A 16,759-nucleotide genomic window follows, 5' to 3' on the forward strand; every position below is an offset into this window, starting at 1 on the left:
AGTATTTTTATCACGTTCAGTTGAGTTAAAACTCCAAATATATTATGCAAGCCGTTTGTTGACCAACTCAAATATATGGGATCTGTTTATTCAAAAGTATTTTTTTTATTTGAAACTTTATATATATATCACAATATACTGGCAAATTGACAGTGATGTTTTCGAGTATGAAACGATGTAGATCAGTTAGCGTACATGTTCTGCACGAGTTGCCCCCCTTGTATCTGATGCAATGCAATAGACGCCCTTGACCTTCTATGTATTATTAGTAACAAAGGTCCGGTAAGAAATTAATGCGCTTCTTGCATTATCATAAGAACGAACGGGGTATATCATCATCAGAATCTTAGGAATAATCATGGTCGATTTCAAAAGTGAGTGTAACCAATATTGTTATCTTACTTTTATTTACTGAAAACACAAACTGTTCTATAAACGAACTATTTGTTATTGCGCATGTAATCGGTATAGATTACTCCTTTTCTCGAACTTCCGGGAAAGCTCTATTTTTAGGATAAACATGAACATGAACCTTAATCACAGTATGAGTACAAGAACGACAATGACATATCCACTGATATAACCAGAGAATAACGGTGTTTAATTCTATGAAGATGAATTCGGAAGTGAACAGAAGAATATTCAGTACATATTCAACAAAGTCAACCAGTTGTAAGAGTGTTTTAAAGAGTGGATTTCTGAATCTGACCGAGTGTGATCAAAACGTTGTTTGGACAGATCCCGCGGTCGCCGAAACACCTAAGTGGCACTTTCATAACTTTATACCTCCTACGAGTGACAGTGTTTTGATGTGTGATTATCTTATTCCTTTTACAGACAACATGTTTATTATCAATGTGTATCAATCCGCTGAAGGAGGATGGGATGACTAAATAGTATCGTGTGTTATGAATCCATATGGGACAAGATGGCGGTGTAAGGGCAAAAACCTCCCCGCACCTGAAACAGGTCACGTAACTCCGTCGTTGTTACGGCTAAATAGTACAGGCGAAATTACATCAGACAGCGGTTCGACTGACCGATACATATCGGACATGGGTACACTAATTGACTCCGCATGTATGAAAATACAAAAGAGAATGGAACCAGTGACAAAAAGAAGTTTTATGGATTGTAAGAGTGCATCAACTGTTTTACCTATGCATAGTGATTTTCTATTGAATCAAATAAAACAACAACAAGCGATGGATTCTTATAACGAAGCTGCATCATATTCTGCCCCACATTGGGGTTATAATAAGAAAATGACAGCCCGGCCTAATAGTTGTGCCTTTCCAAATTTTAGAAACTCTTCAAACATATATAATCCAGAGTTCAGAAACTTTCGTCATCAGAAAACTGGATTTCATCCAGCAATGACAGGTCATTATCTTGGACAGAGAAATCCAAACAAAGCATCTCACAGATGTCAACATTCAGATAGGTCCAGTCATAGACCAAGACATTCATTTCCATCTGAAAGAGTCCCTAGTGATTGTACTAATTGGAGAAAAATGCCAAAAGAAACTAATTTACGAGATGATTGTCCAGTACATCAAGACAGGATAGAAAGTAAAACAGAACCTCCCCAAAAAAGTGTTACTGCTAGTCAAAATTTTGTACATTCCAAAAATGTCAGTGATCATAAAAATGAAACTCCGAAACCTGTGATAAATACGAAATGTGCAATGCCAAGTCAGGAAAAGTCATATGAAGACTCCCACATAAAGTCTGATCAATCTGAAGTCCCTGCCACCACAGGCAAAGAAAATGACAAGGGCAGCAATGGTCAGAAATCTGCATCTGTCCAATTTATTGATTGGTTTGAATGTGGTCAGTCAGAGGAAAATAGTGGAACTGATGTTCCTCAGAGAATTGGATTCAGAGTCAGGACTCTGTCCTTAGACGCGGAATCATCCAATGATCCATCTGTTGTCAACAACAAAACTCTGCAGCGAGAAGCATCGGTTTTAAGTGATATATTCCAGCCAGACGACACTGTGTTTCATGTGACTTGCATGTTCAAGGAAAATGATTCAATGGCAGCTGATAAAGAAAGTGGAAATTCAACAGAGAGTCAGCCCAATGAATATCAGCCTTCCCCAAAAGATGATTATTGTGATAGTATTGTTGAAAGGTCAGATACAGACTTTACACAGAATACAAAATGCGCAGAAAAGAAAAGTGAACCATCAGACCTAGATAAAGACTGTGCCAGAAGAATAGTGCTTTTGCTTAGGAACAATAATAAAAAGGGATGCCGTCCATCTGCAAAGAAGCGACGACGTTCAAAGGCTAGGAAAGAAGATCCGTCTGAAATTCCCAGCTCTCATCTAGAAAACCATGCACAGAAAGTTCAATTCCAGGAAAGAAATTGTAAAGAAACAAATTCTCAGAATTCAAGTGCAACTAAAAAGTTGGGTCCCACTAATACTGTGGCATTTGTTCTTGGTATCGATTCCAACAACTCTGCCAATCCATTAAAACAGCATTCCTTTCTGGTGTCATTTGATAGTGAGTCGGATGATTTTTCAGAAGATAGTGGTGATGACTTTTCAGATAGTGATGGTGTAGATGAACTTGACTTTTTCTCCTGTCCATTACAACTTAATGTGATTTGTCCTGTAAACCAAGCTGATGCTTCTGTCTCCCCTCAGGAACAAGGTTCATCCAAGAGTTGTGACGTAAGTGAAGAGAGACAAAAGAGATACTGGATGTTAACTTGAAGTGGAGCAAGAACTTTTCCATGAGTCATCAGGAAAAATCAAAAACTAAGGTACAATATATTAAAGAATATTCAGAGTTGCCCCTGGGACTCTTGGGTACAAAATGTAGACCTTTGAGAATACCAAATATTTTACTTGAAAAGTGGCAGCAACATTACTAAAACTGATGTAAAAATTTCTACGTACATGTATATATACCTCACTTTCAGTTTCTAAAATACCAACACAAGCTTCTCTATTTTAATGTATAAGCTTATGTTTATATTATGTTATGATGGTAAATAACTTATTTGATTCATCAATTATTTCGTCTTGACTTGCAGGTGACCTTTGCAGATGACGAAAACTTGTGCACGGTATATGATTTGGAGGAGGAGGACAGAAAAGGACACTGGGAGGAATTTGTCCGTGATCGGGAACGATTTCAACGAAGGATAGCAGAAGTGGAGGAGGTACTGAAGCCTGTGCTATCCACAGAGACGAGGGACAAAATTTACGACAAATATTTTAAAACAGAATTGAAGAGTAATCAGCATGTGGATGATCATTAAATACTGAGTTTATTTTAAATACTATGGTGAATACCAGTACATAATTTCTGGGACACATTTTTTTTTTAATGTCGGGGCTAATCTATCTACGGTAAATATAGGAGGACTCAAGAAATGAAGAATATCTATGCATGGTGGATAAAGAAGAATTTATTTATTGTATGATAGTGTTTGAATGAAATCACTTATTTTGTTAGTTCCTGTCTCACAAACCTAGTGGGTAGATACAAGTACTAGTTTAGTGGTGATACTTGCGTAAAATAAACAAATAAACTCTATTTATTTTACAGCAATTGCTAAACATTTGTTACTTGATCACTTTTGTGGCCTAGATAGAGGGGGGAGGGGAGGGGGTCATAATGTGGGAAGAGTTGAAAATCCCAGGAGAAAACCCAAGTGGTCAAGTAGGTGACCCCATAACTCGTCACATCTGATTGGTGAATTGAACTCTGGCTATCAAGGTAAAAAGGCATGTCAGTGTTTTAAATGGTGGTAAGCATTAAACCATGCTGTTGTCTGATTTTGGTAATGGCAAGAGTAAAATGGTTTGTTGATCCCAGTAAAATTAATTACCAGAGGAATGTGACCATGGACTTTTAGTTGAAATGTCAGGTTCAGGTATATAGATGTCTGATGAAGCAAAGTCATGCTAGATATGGAAGCAAATGGGTAGTATTTTAAGACATAAGAATATAATGAGCACCAGAGAAAATATTGGGTAGTCATGCTGTCTAGTGAGAATAAGTGTGATAATTAGATATAAGAAACAAAAACATTAAGACAAAATTCATGTAATCCTACAGCATGAAAAACACTCGTTTACACGGCTATGTTGTGAATACTTTGTATCTGACATATAATCACCAAGAGATTATCATCATTCCTTGTAAGTTGTCTGATGGAGTCTTGTCTCATAATGAGGACATTTAATTTGCAATGGTGGAAGTAGCTTTGAACACGATATTTGAGGTTATGTATGGATTCAAAAACAGCAGAATGGGAATTCAGGTTATCCAAATATTTATCATAAAAAGTTGTTTTATGTTGTGGAATACATTTCAATTTATGTATACCAATACAATTGAGGAGTTACCTGTTATTAGTTTTGGATATTTTATAATTACCAACAGAAATGTTTAATAATTACAGTAATGTTGACACTAGATTCTGCCATAATAATTGATGAACTCTGCAGTAATCCCATCCTTGTGTAGGAACTAATATGTTTTGTTTGATTTCATTTCACATCATGACACTGTGAATACATTACCTTTGTTTGATTTCACATCATGAAGCCATGAATACATTACCTTATTTATCCTACAATATTGTAATGCCTTGTAATAAAGCCATCCTTGTCAAGTGCAGATTTGTTTTCCTTAAGTATTACACTCGCCTACTTTGCCTAAGTTATTGTAAGATGAATATGGTATATGTTATTAATTTCATGTTATTGATTTTAACCTGTAATTTTAGATTTAATTCATGAAAACTGTTTATTTATAAGCAAAATATTCCCGTGATTTTTGTGTACTGGTATTCAATCAATGATGATATTTTTAATTAGAAAAATAAAAATAACTGAACTACTAATGTGTTTTTATTAGTAATGTCGAAAGATGTCCATTGAGAAATAAATAATTATGTTGGTATTGTCAGCTCTACTATCTCAAGGGCAAGAGAGCATGGTGCAGTGTCCCTTCAAATGACATCTTCTCAATAACCAATTAGCCTCGGATGTCATATTTTGTCAGTATCCTAATGGGATCACAAGGCTACAAAATGAACTACACTGCACACATAATTGCCAAAGGTCAGCCTACCTCTGCCTTGTTGGGTCGATCTTGGGTTATGGGTGAATTGAATGGGATCCATACTGCCAATACAACATAGCTAGCCTGGGAAGGGTCCAGTGTAAGGCTGCATGCTTCATAACTGGTGATTACAAGACTAGGGGAGTGGGCTGCTTAACAAATATGCTGAGGGACCTGGGCCTGACTCCACTATCAGAGGGCAGGCAAATGCTTTGTCATGCCCTTTCCTTCAAAATGATTGAGGGCACATTACCATTGGGAGATATTTCAGCGGGTTCTATAATGGTACCTTCGAAAAGCATTCATGCACCTACAATAGGAGATTAAATGTTCAATATGCGAAAAGGGAAGAATATAAGGACTGTTTCTCCCCAGGAACCTGCTTGACAAGAAGACTGTCAATACCACAACTACTGAGATCTTCAAGGCCTCTGTCATTTCTGGACTCCAGCAATGCTAAGTGTCCTGCACCTCGAGCTCTTCCCCAATGCATTATGCGTTCACAGGGAAAGTGTTAATATAAAGATACAGAATGACCTTCACCTTCTTTCAAGGTCACATGGATCAATTATTATCAAAACTTGAAACAGCCTCTAGATTTGCACAGTGTATATAAAGAACTACCAAGTTTATTCAAATGTACATTACTAATGATGGTTATTTGGTACTCTATATGCCACAAGGGCAGCATACAGGGTCATGTTATAGTGGCCTCGTGTTTACAGTTTGGTTGACGAGTTTACCCGAAGGGCAAGTGAGCTTATATGGTGGTGCGACATCCGTCTGCATCAACTTTTCTGTTCTCAATAACCAAGAGACAAAGAGTATGTAGCATGCTGTGGTGAATGGTAACCAAGTCTGTTCAAATGAATGACCAACTCCTTTAGATGTTATGGATTACGCATACAAAATAATATACAGAATTCCTTAAGCATAATGAAATTGATATTTTTTTCAAAGTCGCCTAAATACAATTAAGTATACACAAAAATATCATCTTTACCCGAAAACTGCTCAACGTGAGCTCTTCAGGCCTATTGGACCTCTTACTGTCTAAAACCCTACTGGCATGTTAACGAGATCGTAATTCTAACTCAAAATCGATAAAACGAAGGATACATTGACGAACAACAGATAGATATATGTACAAGGAGAAATAAGACAAAGTGTTCAGGAAGGTTGAGCGTCTCCCGCTTCGTCGACATTACCCACCATGTGTGAACTAGGTTAAATCCTGAGAACGGAACCTGGTTGGTAACAATGTTCTATTGCTTTAAGTTTAGAATTACCGATTAATTGACAAGTCGTTTTTTATCAGACCATTGACGATGACCAGACATTATTTGAGCAATCATCTTCTTGGCCTAGCTCCTTAACTTTTTGTTTGGTAAGGTCTTGGTTACCTCTTGTTGCCTGAGATATATCGACTAAAATACTTTGAAAGAAATCAACTGAGAGCGGTGGAAATACTACTCCTAAACGTGACCAATATTTTCTTTGGCTGTGATCATATATATGTCACATGACCATATATATCTGTGAGCTCTCTTCAACTCTGTTCTAACATGTTTTGAGAAATTTTGTCTCTCGTCTCTGTGGATAGCACAGGCTTCAGTACCTCCTCCACTTCTGCTATCCTTCGTTGAAATCGTTCCCGATCACGAGCAAATTCCTCCCAGTGTCCTTTCCTATCCTCCTCCTCCAAATCATATACCGTGCACAAGTTTTCTTCATCTGCAAAGGTCACCTGCATGTTAAGACCAAATAAGCTTTGTTTATTTCTAAATACAAATGTATGCAGTATACATAACCAAAGGTATTTGATATGAATATTACACATTTTCCCGTTTTTTTCGTTTCTGGATTGAAGGAAGTGGTGGTGTTTGCCACAGAAATATATTTTTATAATGATCACGAGAAAAATAGAAACCGGGCAATTCGGGGTTATGAAAATAATTGCTTACTGGACTACTCAAAGTGTAATGTCTATCTTGTGCTTGGATAATACTACATATAGAGTGACCATATTGCAAGAACAGTCCATATAAAATACAGATTAGCCAAATACATGTATACCAATGATAATATTATATCAAAGAAATAATGCTCTATGACAAATTGACAGCAGAGTTGCTGGCCGTAATTTGACAGAGCTTTTAACTACAGGGACCCGAGTATTTGTTACAGTCTAGGTAACAAATTATCAGGTCCCTGTGGATATACACATTTAAGTTTTCGTCATCTGCAAAGGTCACGTGCAAGCCAAGACGAAATAATTGATGAATCAAATAAAAGTTCTTTACCATCATAACATAATATAAAAACAGGCTTATACATTAGAATAGAGAAGCTTGTGTTGGTATTTTAGTCAAACTAAAATATGAGATTGACTACAGTATTGAAATCATCTTGTTTGCACTATGCTGCCAGAACGTGAGGTGGAATTTTTACATAAGTTTTAGTAATGTTGCTGCCACTTTTCAAGTGAAATATTTCGTATTCTCAAAGGTCTACATTTTGTACCCAAGAGTCCCAGGGGCAACTCTGAATATTCTTTAATATATTGTACCTTAGTTTTTGATTTTTCCTGATGGCTCATGGAAAAGTTCTTGCTCCACTTCAAGTTAACATCCAGTATCTCTTTTTGTCTCTCTTCACTTTCGCCACAACTCTTGGATGAACCTTGTTCCTGAGGGGAGACAGAAGCATCAGCTTGGTTTACAAGGAATGTCGGACCTCGGGGTTTAACATGTCATTCTGGGTCATAGGAACGTGTCTAGTTTCTGGATATTTCCAACTCCTTGGTCAATAAATTTTGTATAACGAGTGATATAATTATCTTTAACATATAAATCAATTTAAGCAAATGTCTGGTTTGATGGTCCGAGGAGTCTTGATACTTACACATACATATGTACATGGGGTGTGGAGTTAGTAATTTGTGCTAAGTCTGTGTTAGTATATATATATCAACAGATATTTACTGGGTGACCGTATACCATGTATAAATAATAATAAAGTGTTAATTTGATTAGCCTTACCATAGTTTCACGCTCCATGGTTATTTGACATTACCGGTTATCTTTCACTTTCACAACTGTCGATTGGAAAGGCACTATGTATAAAAACAAAACACGTATGCAAGGTACCGGGACATTGAGTGGTCAAACAGGTGACTGAAAGAACTGGCAATGGTGATAGTCATTTCCCCGAAAATAACCATATATCTACGTGTACCTATATATTGTATATATATATTACAACATGGTTAATTCTGGGCTACTAATTGGCTGGTTTTGCTGAAGTTAGAGTCGGGTATGGTGTTAAATATAACCTAAATATAGCACTCATTAAATAAATAAAGAATTAGAACAAATATAGCACTTCGTCAGTCGTACCAGGAATAGAGTTATTAATAGAAAAACGATTTCAATTGGCTGATTTATAGCACGTTTTAAACGATACTTCCTCAGTAGTTGTCCAAAACTTTGGTAAATAATCGAATAGCCCACTCATAGGAGAAATCACATTTCACTCTTTTTATACAGGTTATAGAAAATCATATGGAACACATGTTAAAGGTATTGATCAAATTCCAAATACGTCAATAGCGCACAGAGGGATCAGATTGGTATGTAAATACGGTGTACGAAAGAATGGTGAGAACCGAGGGAGACTGGTATGTTACTACTAGAATAGCGAGAACCGAGGGAGACTGGTATGTTACTAATAAAGAATAGTGAGAACCGGGGGAGACTGGTATGTTACTACTGAAGAATAGTGAGAACCGAGGGAGACTGGTATGTTACTACTGAAGAATAGTGAGAACCGGGGGAGACTGGTATGTTACTACTGAAGAATAGTGAGAACCGAGGGAGACTGGTATGTTACTAATAAAGAATAGTGAGAACCGGGGGAGACTGGTATGTTACTAATAAAGAATAGTGGGAACCGGGGGAGACTGGTATGTTACTAATAAAGAATAGTGAGAACCGAGGGAGACTGGTATGTTACTACTAGAATAGTGGGAACCGGGGGAGACTGGTATGTTACTACTAAAGAATAGTGAGAACCGGGGGAGACTGGTATGTTACTACTAAAGAATAGTGGGAACCGGGGGAGACTGGTATGTTACTACTAAAGAATAGTGAGAACCGGGGGAGACTGGTATGTTACTACTAGAATAGTGAGAACCGAGGGAGACTGGTATGTTACTACTAGAATAGTGGGAACCGGGGGAGACTGGTATGTTACTACTAGAATAGTGAGAACCGAGGGAGACTGGTATGTTACTACTAGAATAGTGAGAACCGGGGGAGACTGGTATGTTACTACTAGAATAGTGAGAACCGGGGGAGACTGGTATGTTACTACTAGAATAGTGGGAACCGGGGGAGACTGGTATGTTACTACTAGAATAGTGGGAACCGGGGGAGACTGGTATGTTACTACTAAAGAATAGTGAGAACCGGGGGAGACTGGTATGTTACTAATAAAGAATAGTGAGAACCGAGGGAGACTGGTATGTTACTAATAAAGAATAGTGAGAACCGGGGGAGACTGGTATGTTACTACTGAAGAATAGTGAGAACCGAGGGAGACTGGTATGTTACTACTGAAGAATAGTGAGAACCGGGGGAGACTGGTATGTTACTACTGAAGAATAGTGAGAACCGAGGGAGACTGGTATGTTACTAATAAAGAATAGTGAGAACCGGGGGAGACTGGTATGTTACTAATAAAGAATAGTGGGAACCGGGGGAGACTGGTATGTTACTAATAAAGAATAGTGAGAACCGAGGGAGACTGGTATGTTACTACTAGAATAGTGGGAACCGGGGGAGACTGGTATGTTACTACTAAAGAATAGTGAGAACCGGGGGAGACTGGTATGTTACTACTAAAGAATAGTGGGAACCGGGGGAGACTGGTATGTTACTACTAAAGAATAGTGAGAACCGGGGGAGACTGGTATGTTACTACTAGAATAGTGAGAACCGAGGGAGACTGGTATGTTACTACTAGAATAGTGGGAACCGGGGGAGACTGGTATGTTACTACTAGAATAGTGAGAACCGAGGGAGACTGGTATGTTACTACTAGAATAGTGAGAACCGGGGGAGACTGGTATGTTACTACTAGAATAGTGAGAACCGGGGGAGACTGGTATGTTACTACTAGAATAGTGGGAACCGGGGGAGACTGGTATGTTACTACTAGAATAGTGGGAACCGGGGGAGACTGGTATGTTACTACTAAAGAATAGTGAGAACCGGGGGAGACTGGTATGTTACTAATAAAGAATAGTGAGAACTGGGGGAGACTGGTATGTTACTAATAAAGAATACTGAGAACCGAGGGAGACTGGTATGTTACTAATAAAGAATAGTGAGAACCGGGGGAGACTGGTATGTTACTAATAAAGAATAGTGAGAACCGGGGGAGACTGGTATGTTACTAATAAAGAATAGTGAGAACCGAGGGAGACTGGTATGTTACTAATAAAGAATGGTGGGAACCGAGGGAGACTGGTATGTTACTAATAAAGAATAGTGAGAACCGGGGGAGACTGGTATGTTACTAATAAAGAATAGTGGGAACCGGGGGAGACTGGTATGTTATTAATAAAGAATAGTGAGAACCGAGGGAGACTGGTATGTTACTACTAAAGAATAGTGAGAACCGGGGGAGACTGGTATGTTACTACTAGAATAGCGAGAACCGGGGGAGACTGGTATGTTACTAATAAAGAATAGTGAGAACCGGGGGAGACTGGTATGTTACTACTAGAATAGCGAGAACCGAGGGAGACTTGTATGTTACTAATAAAGAATAGTGAGAACCGGGGGAGACTGGTATGTTACTACTAAAGAATGGTGAGAACCGAGGGAGACTGGTATGTTACTAATAAAGAATAGTGGGAACCGGGGGAGACTGGTATGTTACTAAAGAATAGTGAGAACCGTGGTGACTGGTATGTTACTAATAAAGAATAAGGCCGTTGGCGGGGCTTGTACATTACTACTGATGAATGATAAAAACCGGGAGAGCAATTAATAATGTGGTTATTAAAGCGTATAGATAATGATTATAAGTAATATCTGATTGGTTGATTCCAATTCTTTATCTCAAGGGTTTGTTCACTTTCACTTTCATCGAGAGTGACGTAAACGCCCACGCAATCCCTAGAGATAAAAAATACCCCAAAATAACTATATAAATGATTTTCGGCTATTGTTTTTACTATAACAATTGACATGCATGACCCCGTGCCTGATTATCGAGGGCGATTCTAACCCTGTATAATCCGACAATCTGAGTACAATGGAATTTCGATCGCTACTGAGCCTCCTGTACATTGATGTGTCAAGTTACTACAATCGATAAGCCATCATTACCATCATACTAGCTGTAAGTAATGGGATGGTACTGCCACATTAAGACTCGATGTACGATCAGGGTGGAATCGTTCACTGGAAACAATTTCGTTTTTGAAAAATTACATGTAAAACCTACGAAGATACAAATTATTGATCCGGGACGAGTTGGCATCGGTGTAAAAATTGCCCGTACACAGTTAATAGGCTGCTTTTGACGTCAGGAGCATCAATTATGCTAAAATCAGGCACTGGAATATTCTGCGTGCCAGCACATACACAACGCCCTGTCTGAACGGCCGTTGTAGGACCTAACGGCGTTTTATAATGAAAGGCATCTGTTGATCCTAACTGGCAACTGGAGAGAGCATAGGGGTAAAATTCCGGCTTCAGATGGTCACTAAATTGCTACAGTACAGTGATACAGTACAAGAGACAAGTGTGTTGACATGAGCCTAGCAGCATTAATTTTCATGAAGATGTAGATGACTCAACAGCGCTGGGTCAGTGACGCGTGGAGGATTGTTTACCATTGACAAGTGTTGTGATACTGTATGTATTGATTCATCACCACAAGTCTGGCTAGTTCTCTTCTCAATTACAGCAATTGAGCCGCTGTTCTATGTTTACCTATAAAATATGCATGTAGACTGTCGTATGTGGGAAATGTGCAGCACAATAGTGGGATATATGGTGTTGTAGCTATATATATTATACTGTGGAATGTTGGAATTTCCTGTAGTAGATATCATGATACATGTACCTGCAGCACAATAGTGGGGAGTAGTGTTGTAACTATACTGTGGAGTTGTGGGGACATTTCCTGGAATACACCCTATCAAGGTAATAACTGGTTAGAGGGACCTATAACCCAACCATGATTCTCCAGTGGTACAGCGTGCTCAGTTATGTCTTCCTCATACTCGTCTCATTTATACAGATGGTCAGTTTGGCCATTTTGTGTAGATGTTCCAGGCGTCTAATTGGATTCCGATATCAACAGATGAAAATCCTCTTTGTATGGACATTTCTGCAGTACATTTTCCGTCTTATTTATGAAATCTGCTATCATTTCCCAATGCAGGACGCTAACATCCTGTGCTGGACACTCCGCCTGTGCATCGAGGTGACAACATGTTTGGCCTGGATCAGAATTGCCATCATCGCTGGATATTACTATACAGTACTGAAGACGAAGTCTGATGGTATAGGAGGACGATGCACAAGTTGTCTGTGTTTAATTAATTGGAGTGCTCCTGTCATGCCCATCCTTTTTTACGCTGTGTCCTTTTATTCTCCAGACTTTTACAAAAGTGACGAGTGTTGGCGTGGAGGAACAGCACACATCCTCAATATTTTTGAATTTGTGGACCATTCTTTCCTTCTGCTGGGGACAGTCTTTTTTCTCGGCGCCAACTACCTCTACGTGTGGTGGGAACGACCTGAAACCCTCCTTATTTTATCGGGACATGTGCCTAACATTAAAGAGAAAAATAACCTTGTGACTGGATTCATTGTTGTTGCACTACTTGCAGAAATTCCTATTTCAATTCGTGAATTTGAGCACAAAAGCCATGATATCTTTGTGGTGTCATCTTGGAGTGTGATTGGTCTTGCTGCATCTGTGTGTTTCTGTTTCCTGGACTCGGAGATCCAGAGGGCCTTTTTTGCCAAAGGTGATGGCAGTTTGGCAAGTTCAGCTGGCTCACAGGGCTCCGATATAAATCTCACGCAGGATGATGTTCTCGCAAACACAAAACCATCCGCCATTGAATTTCCTGGGAAGTCTAGACGACATCCGGATTATTCTGGAGCAGGAACATTATCTCTCCGATCCTGGAGTTCTGATGAGGAAAGTTATGATAAATCTATCTAGTCATTTGACTTCCATAAAAACACAGGGACTAAACACAAATTCCAAGCCACAGTCCATAAATGTAATGTATATAATGGGCCATGGGATATGTGCCAAGTCCCTGTGTCACAAAAAGACTTTTGAAGAAAGCCTGGACTCTCTAGACTATAGTCAGGCGTACTTGTGGTGAAAACAGTTTTATATCGGTACTAAAAAAAGCTTTGACAATGTGTGGCTACATGTGACTGCTCTGTTCATTGTACTTACTTAAACTTATCAAACTTTTATACATTCTATATCTAGCCGTTTAAGGTTTATTAACTAAATAACAGAACTTGAAGCTCCATCACAAATGCAGTGGAGCTCAGTTTTTTTTTCTTTTTTTCCCCCCATTTATTAATCAAACTGACTGTGATCTAGCAGTGATCAGTCCAGGAAGTAAGAAACATTCAATACTCAGGTTTCAGGTGTTTACTGTCAATACAATATTGTAAATCAATCTTCGGCAGATGTTTGTACATATATATAAGAGTAGATATGAGTTTAAATACCACATCATTACAAATCACAAAAGTTATCATAGTAAAAATTAACATATTGAAATACATAATGCTAAAATTTTTATTTCACTAAGAATAACATTCATGAGAATTAACAAAGAACTGCTTGATGTTCCTTTATTTCCAGAATTTACCAGATAGTTGGTAGTTGACCTATCATGGACACCAAGTTTTGTTTTTAAAGAGCGTAAATAAGTCAAAAGTGAGCTGTGAAGTACCTTTCAATTTTGAATTTTTTCATTACACATTTGATATTTGTGTGTATTTATATAAGTGATAAGACCCCCTGCCCTGGTACAATATACATACAGACATGGAGGTGGTCATGTGGGCCACTCCCTGATTATGAATACCTGACCTAAATACAACTTTTCCTCAGTCTCCCAAGCACTTTTCATTCCTTGGGAAAGATTGCATTGATGTGAGCCAACTGTTAGTATATTGGAGAGATTTTTCTTAAAGACAAAATATAATCACTTCCATATAAAACAAGCCAGCTAGGTGCATTGCAACCATAACATTTGGCATTACAGAACTGATGAGAATAACACAAGTTACAAACATAAAAGTTTAATCATACCTTAAAGTTATATAGTAAAACAAACATGTAATGAACCGTAACTGACATAACTTCCATGTCAGGGGCTAGACATTAATACCACTTATACAATATTCAAGTATTTAACACGTAACTGTTTCGTACAAATGTATTATTAAAGTTAATATCTGTGGTTCTCCATAGACACAGTTTTCCTTTCAATAAAATATGATGTACAAAGCCAAGAATATTTTAAAGAAAAATGATTGTTTGCTGGGTTTATCACCCCATGAACAGCCAGGGTCTCCTTGTAGTAGTCGGTGACTACCTCACTGACAATATATGGGAGGTCCATCGCATGCCATCCAGAGCCATTGCCTAAGATCATATCATGACAGCACAGACCGACCCATTTCTCAGCTTTCAGAGAAACACAAACCGACCTGGGTTGAGTGTCATGTGAAAAAATGAAGGTACTGCTTATATTTTCACTAATACATGAGGGTTAGTATTATATATACATGTGTATTGAAGTGTTAATGTTTAGTGATATAGCATAACTGTCATACCTATGGAGCTGTATGTAAATCTGACTGTGATGTAACCTTCAAAAAGGCTGAACCTGTGAAACACATGGTATCATAGCAACACACTTCATTAGAAAATTTAACATATTTCCACATTTTTGAAACGAAACTGGTAGTTTAAATTTCCATGCATGTATTTTGAAAACTATACTGACTTTATAAATTGTACATCTTGTTCAGTATCAAATATGTATTTCTTATCTTTCTTATTCATCACGTACATGACGGCTTCTGAAAGTTAATTATTTACTTTATCCCTATATGAAAACTTACTATTGAATTATCTTAAAACTTCAAACCCTTCTGTGAGGGAGTTTTGTCCAGATGATGTTTTCAGGATGTTGGTTTCAATCTATGTGTGAACATTCTTTAAAGTAGAACCTCGTTAGTCTGGACAATGATTTCTGTGTACAGGAGAACTCTACTAATTCAAACACCTTTTATTGTTATACTTAAAACAATATAACAATATTTTCAAATTAATGAACTAGACTCTTTGAGGGGAATGCTATATATTCCCTTCGTTGTTGGGAAGGTTGTGTTTTTCCTTTATAGTTGTACAGGCCTGTAGTTGTGTGTGTTTTGCCATAATTCAAGAAATTTTAAAATTGTCACATTATCTAATCAAGAAAAGTACATTAATCAATAATAGGAAAGCGGTACATGTAACATAGTTACAGATTTAGAAACTGCTTGCTTTAGCTTGTTACTCAAGACTGTGTAATAATTATTTGTACAATATATTAGCTTGACATGTAGATTATAAAAATTGCAAAATTACTTAACCAAGAAAAATTGTTTTCATTGATATGAAGGAATATTAAGTAACGACTTTAAAAAAATATTTCTAAACTTGTCACTTATTTGTGCAATAATTAGCTTAATATTGATGTAAAGATTAACATAAAATGAATCATTATGATATGTCATCATCAAGTAATGTTGTATTATATTTGGGAAGAGAGATGTTACCTTCCGATGAAATTATCATGTTGATGTGATGATTTAGTCATTAATTATACAAGTCTGCATTCCTTCTTGTACCAGGATGATACTTTAACATGATTCCTTGAACTTTATTCTAAGTGTTAAAGCATAATATTGTTACATACCTGTTTTTAATTGTGAATTATTGGACATGCATAATACAGTTTCTTTTCTTAATAATCTCCATGATATTTAAACAGATTCTATAAGAAATCTATTTCTGTAGAGCTACTTTGTATTGATGTTTTTATTATCAGGTAATTTGTAATAATTGTCATGTATGATAAAGTTGATATCTATGCTAACATTTATTCCCATATTTGTCACCTACATTCCACTTAACCTAAATAAAATGTTGATGATCACCCAATTTACATTGACATTTCTATATTTGCTCATACATTTGTTGTCGAGTGATCCTTACAAATCTCTGACTGTGTTATAATACAGAGACACCTTTTTATAAATCATTTGCAATGAAAAATATTGGTACCTTTTTTATGCCGATGCCATTTCAGGAAATAATCAGGTGGTGGGGGCATATAGTGTTACCTTTGGTCGTCGTTGTCATACTCATTTACTCTATAACAGACACAGATATAGACTAATTTGGTGTGTGGTTGTATAATGGTAATATACCGATCAAGCTCTGATTTGGTTGTAGTAAATTAATTTGAAGTATGTCCATTTAACTTGAATAATTTTAATCAAAATTTTCTCAAAAACAGTATGACCAAAATTCAAGAGCCTTGTCTTAACTCAAA

General features: G+C 37.3%; 1 protein-coding gene and 1 long non-coding RNA gene across 2 annotated transcripts; one reads left to right on the plus strand and one right to left on the minus strand.

Annotated features, from left to right (window-relative positions):
- The first annotated feature begins 516 nt into the window (after positions 1 to 516).
- LOC117336786 lies at positions 517 to 4,040 on the plus strand. The gene is made up of 2 exons (XM_033897429.1): positions 517 to 2,776; positions 3,050 to 4,040. The coding sequence occupies exon 1, from the start codon at positions 909 to 911 to the stop codon at positions 2,724 to 2,726; it is 1,818 nt and encodes a 605-aa protein (XP_033753320.1). The 5' UTR covers positions 517 to 908; the 3' UTR covers positions 2,727 to 2,776; positions 3,050 to 4,040.
- LOC117336787 lies at positions 3,347 to 7,834 on the minus strand. Its single transcript, XR_004534651.1, has 2 exons — positions 7,661 to 7,834; positions 3,347 to 6,838 (listed from the first exon to the last, which is right to left on the minus strand). It is a non-coding gene; the product is annotated as an uncharacterized LOC117336787 (long non-coding RNA).
- Between the last annotated feature and the right edge of the window lie 8,925 nt (positions 7,835 to 16,759).

This window comes from Pecten maximus, chromosome 10 (assembly GCF_902652985.1).
Source record: "Pecten maximus chromosome 10, xPecMax1.1, whole genome shotgun sequence".
Lineage (NCBI taxonomy): Eukaryota > Metazoa > Mollusca > Bivalvia > Pectinida > Pectinidae > Pecten > Pecten maximus.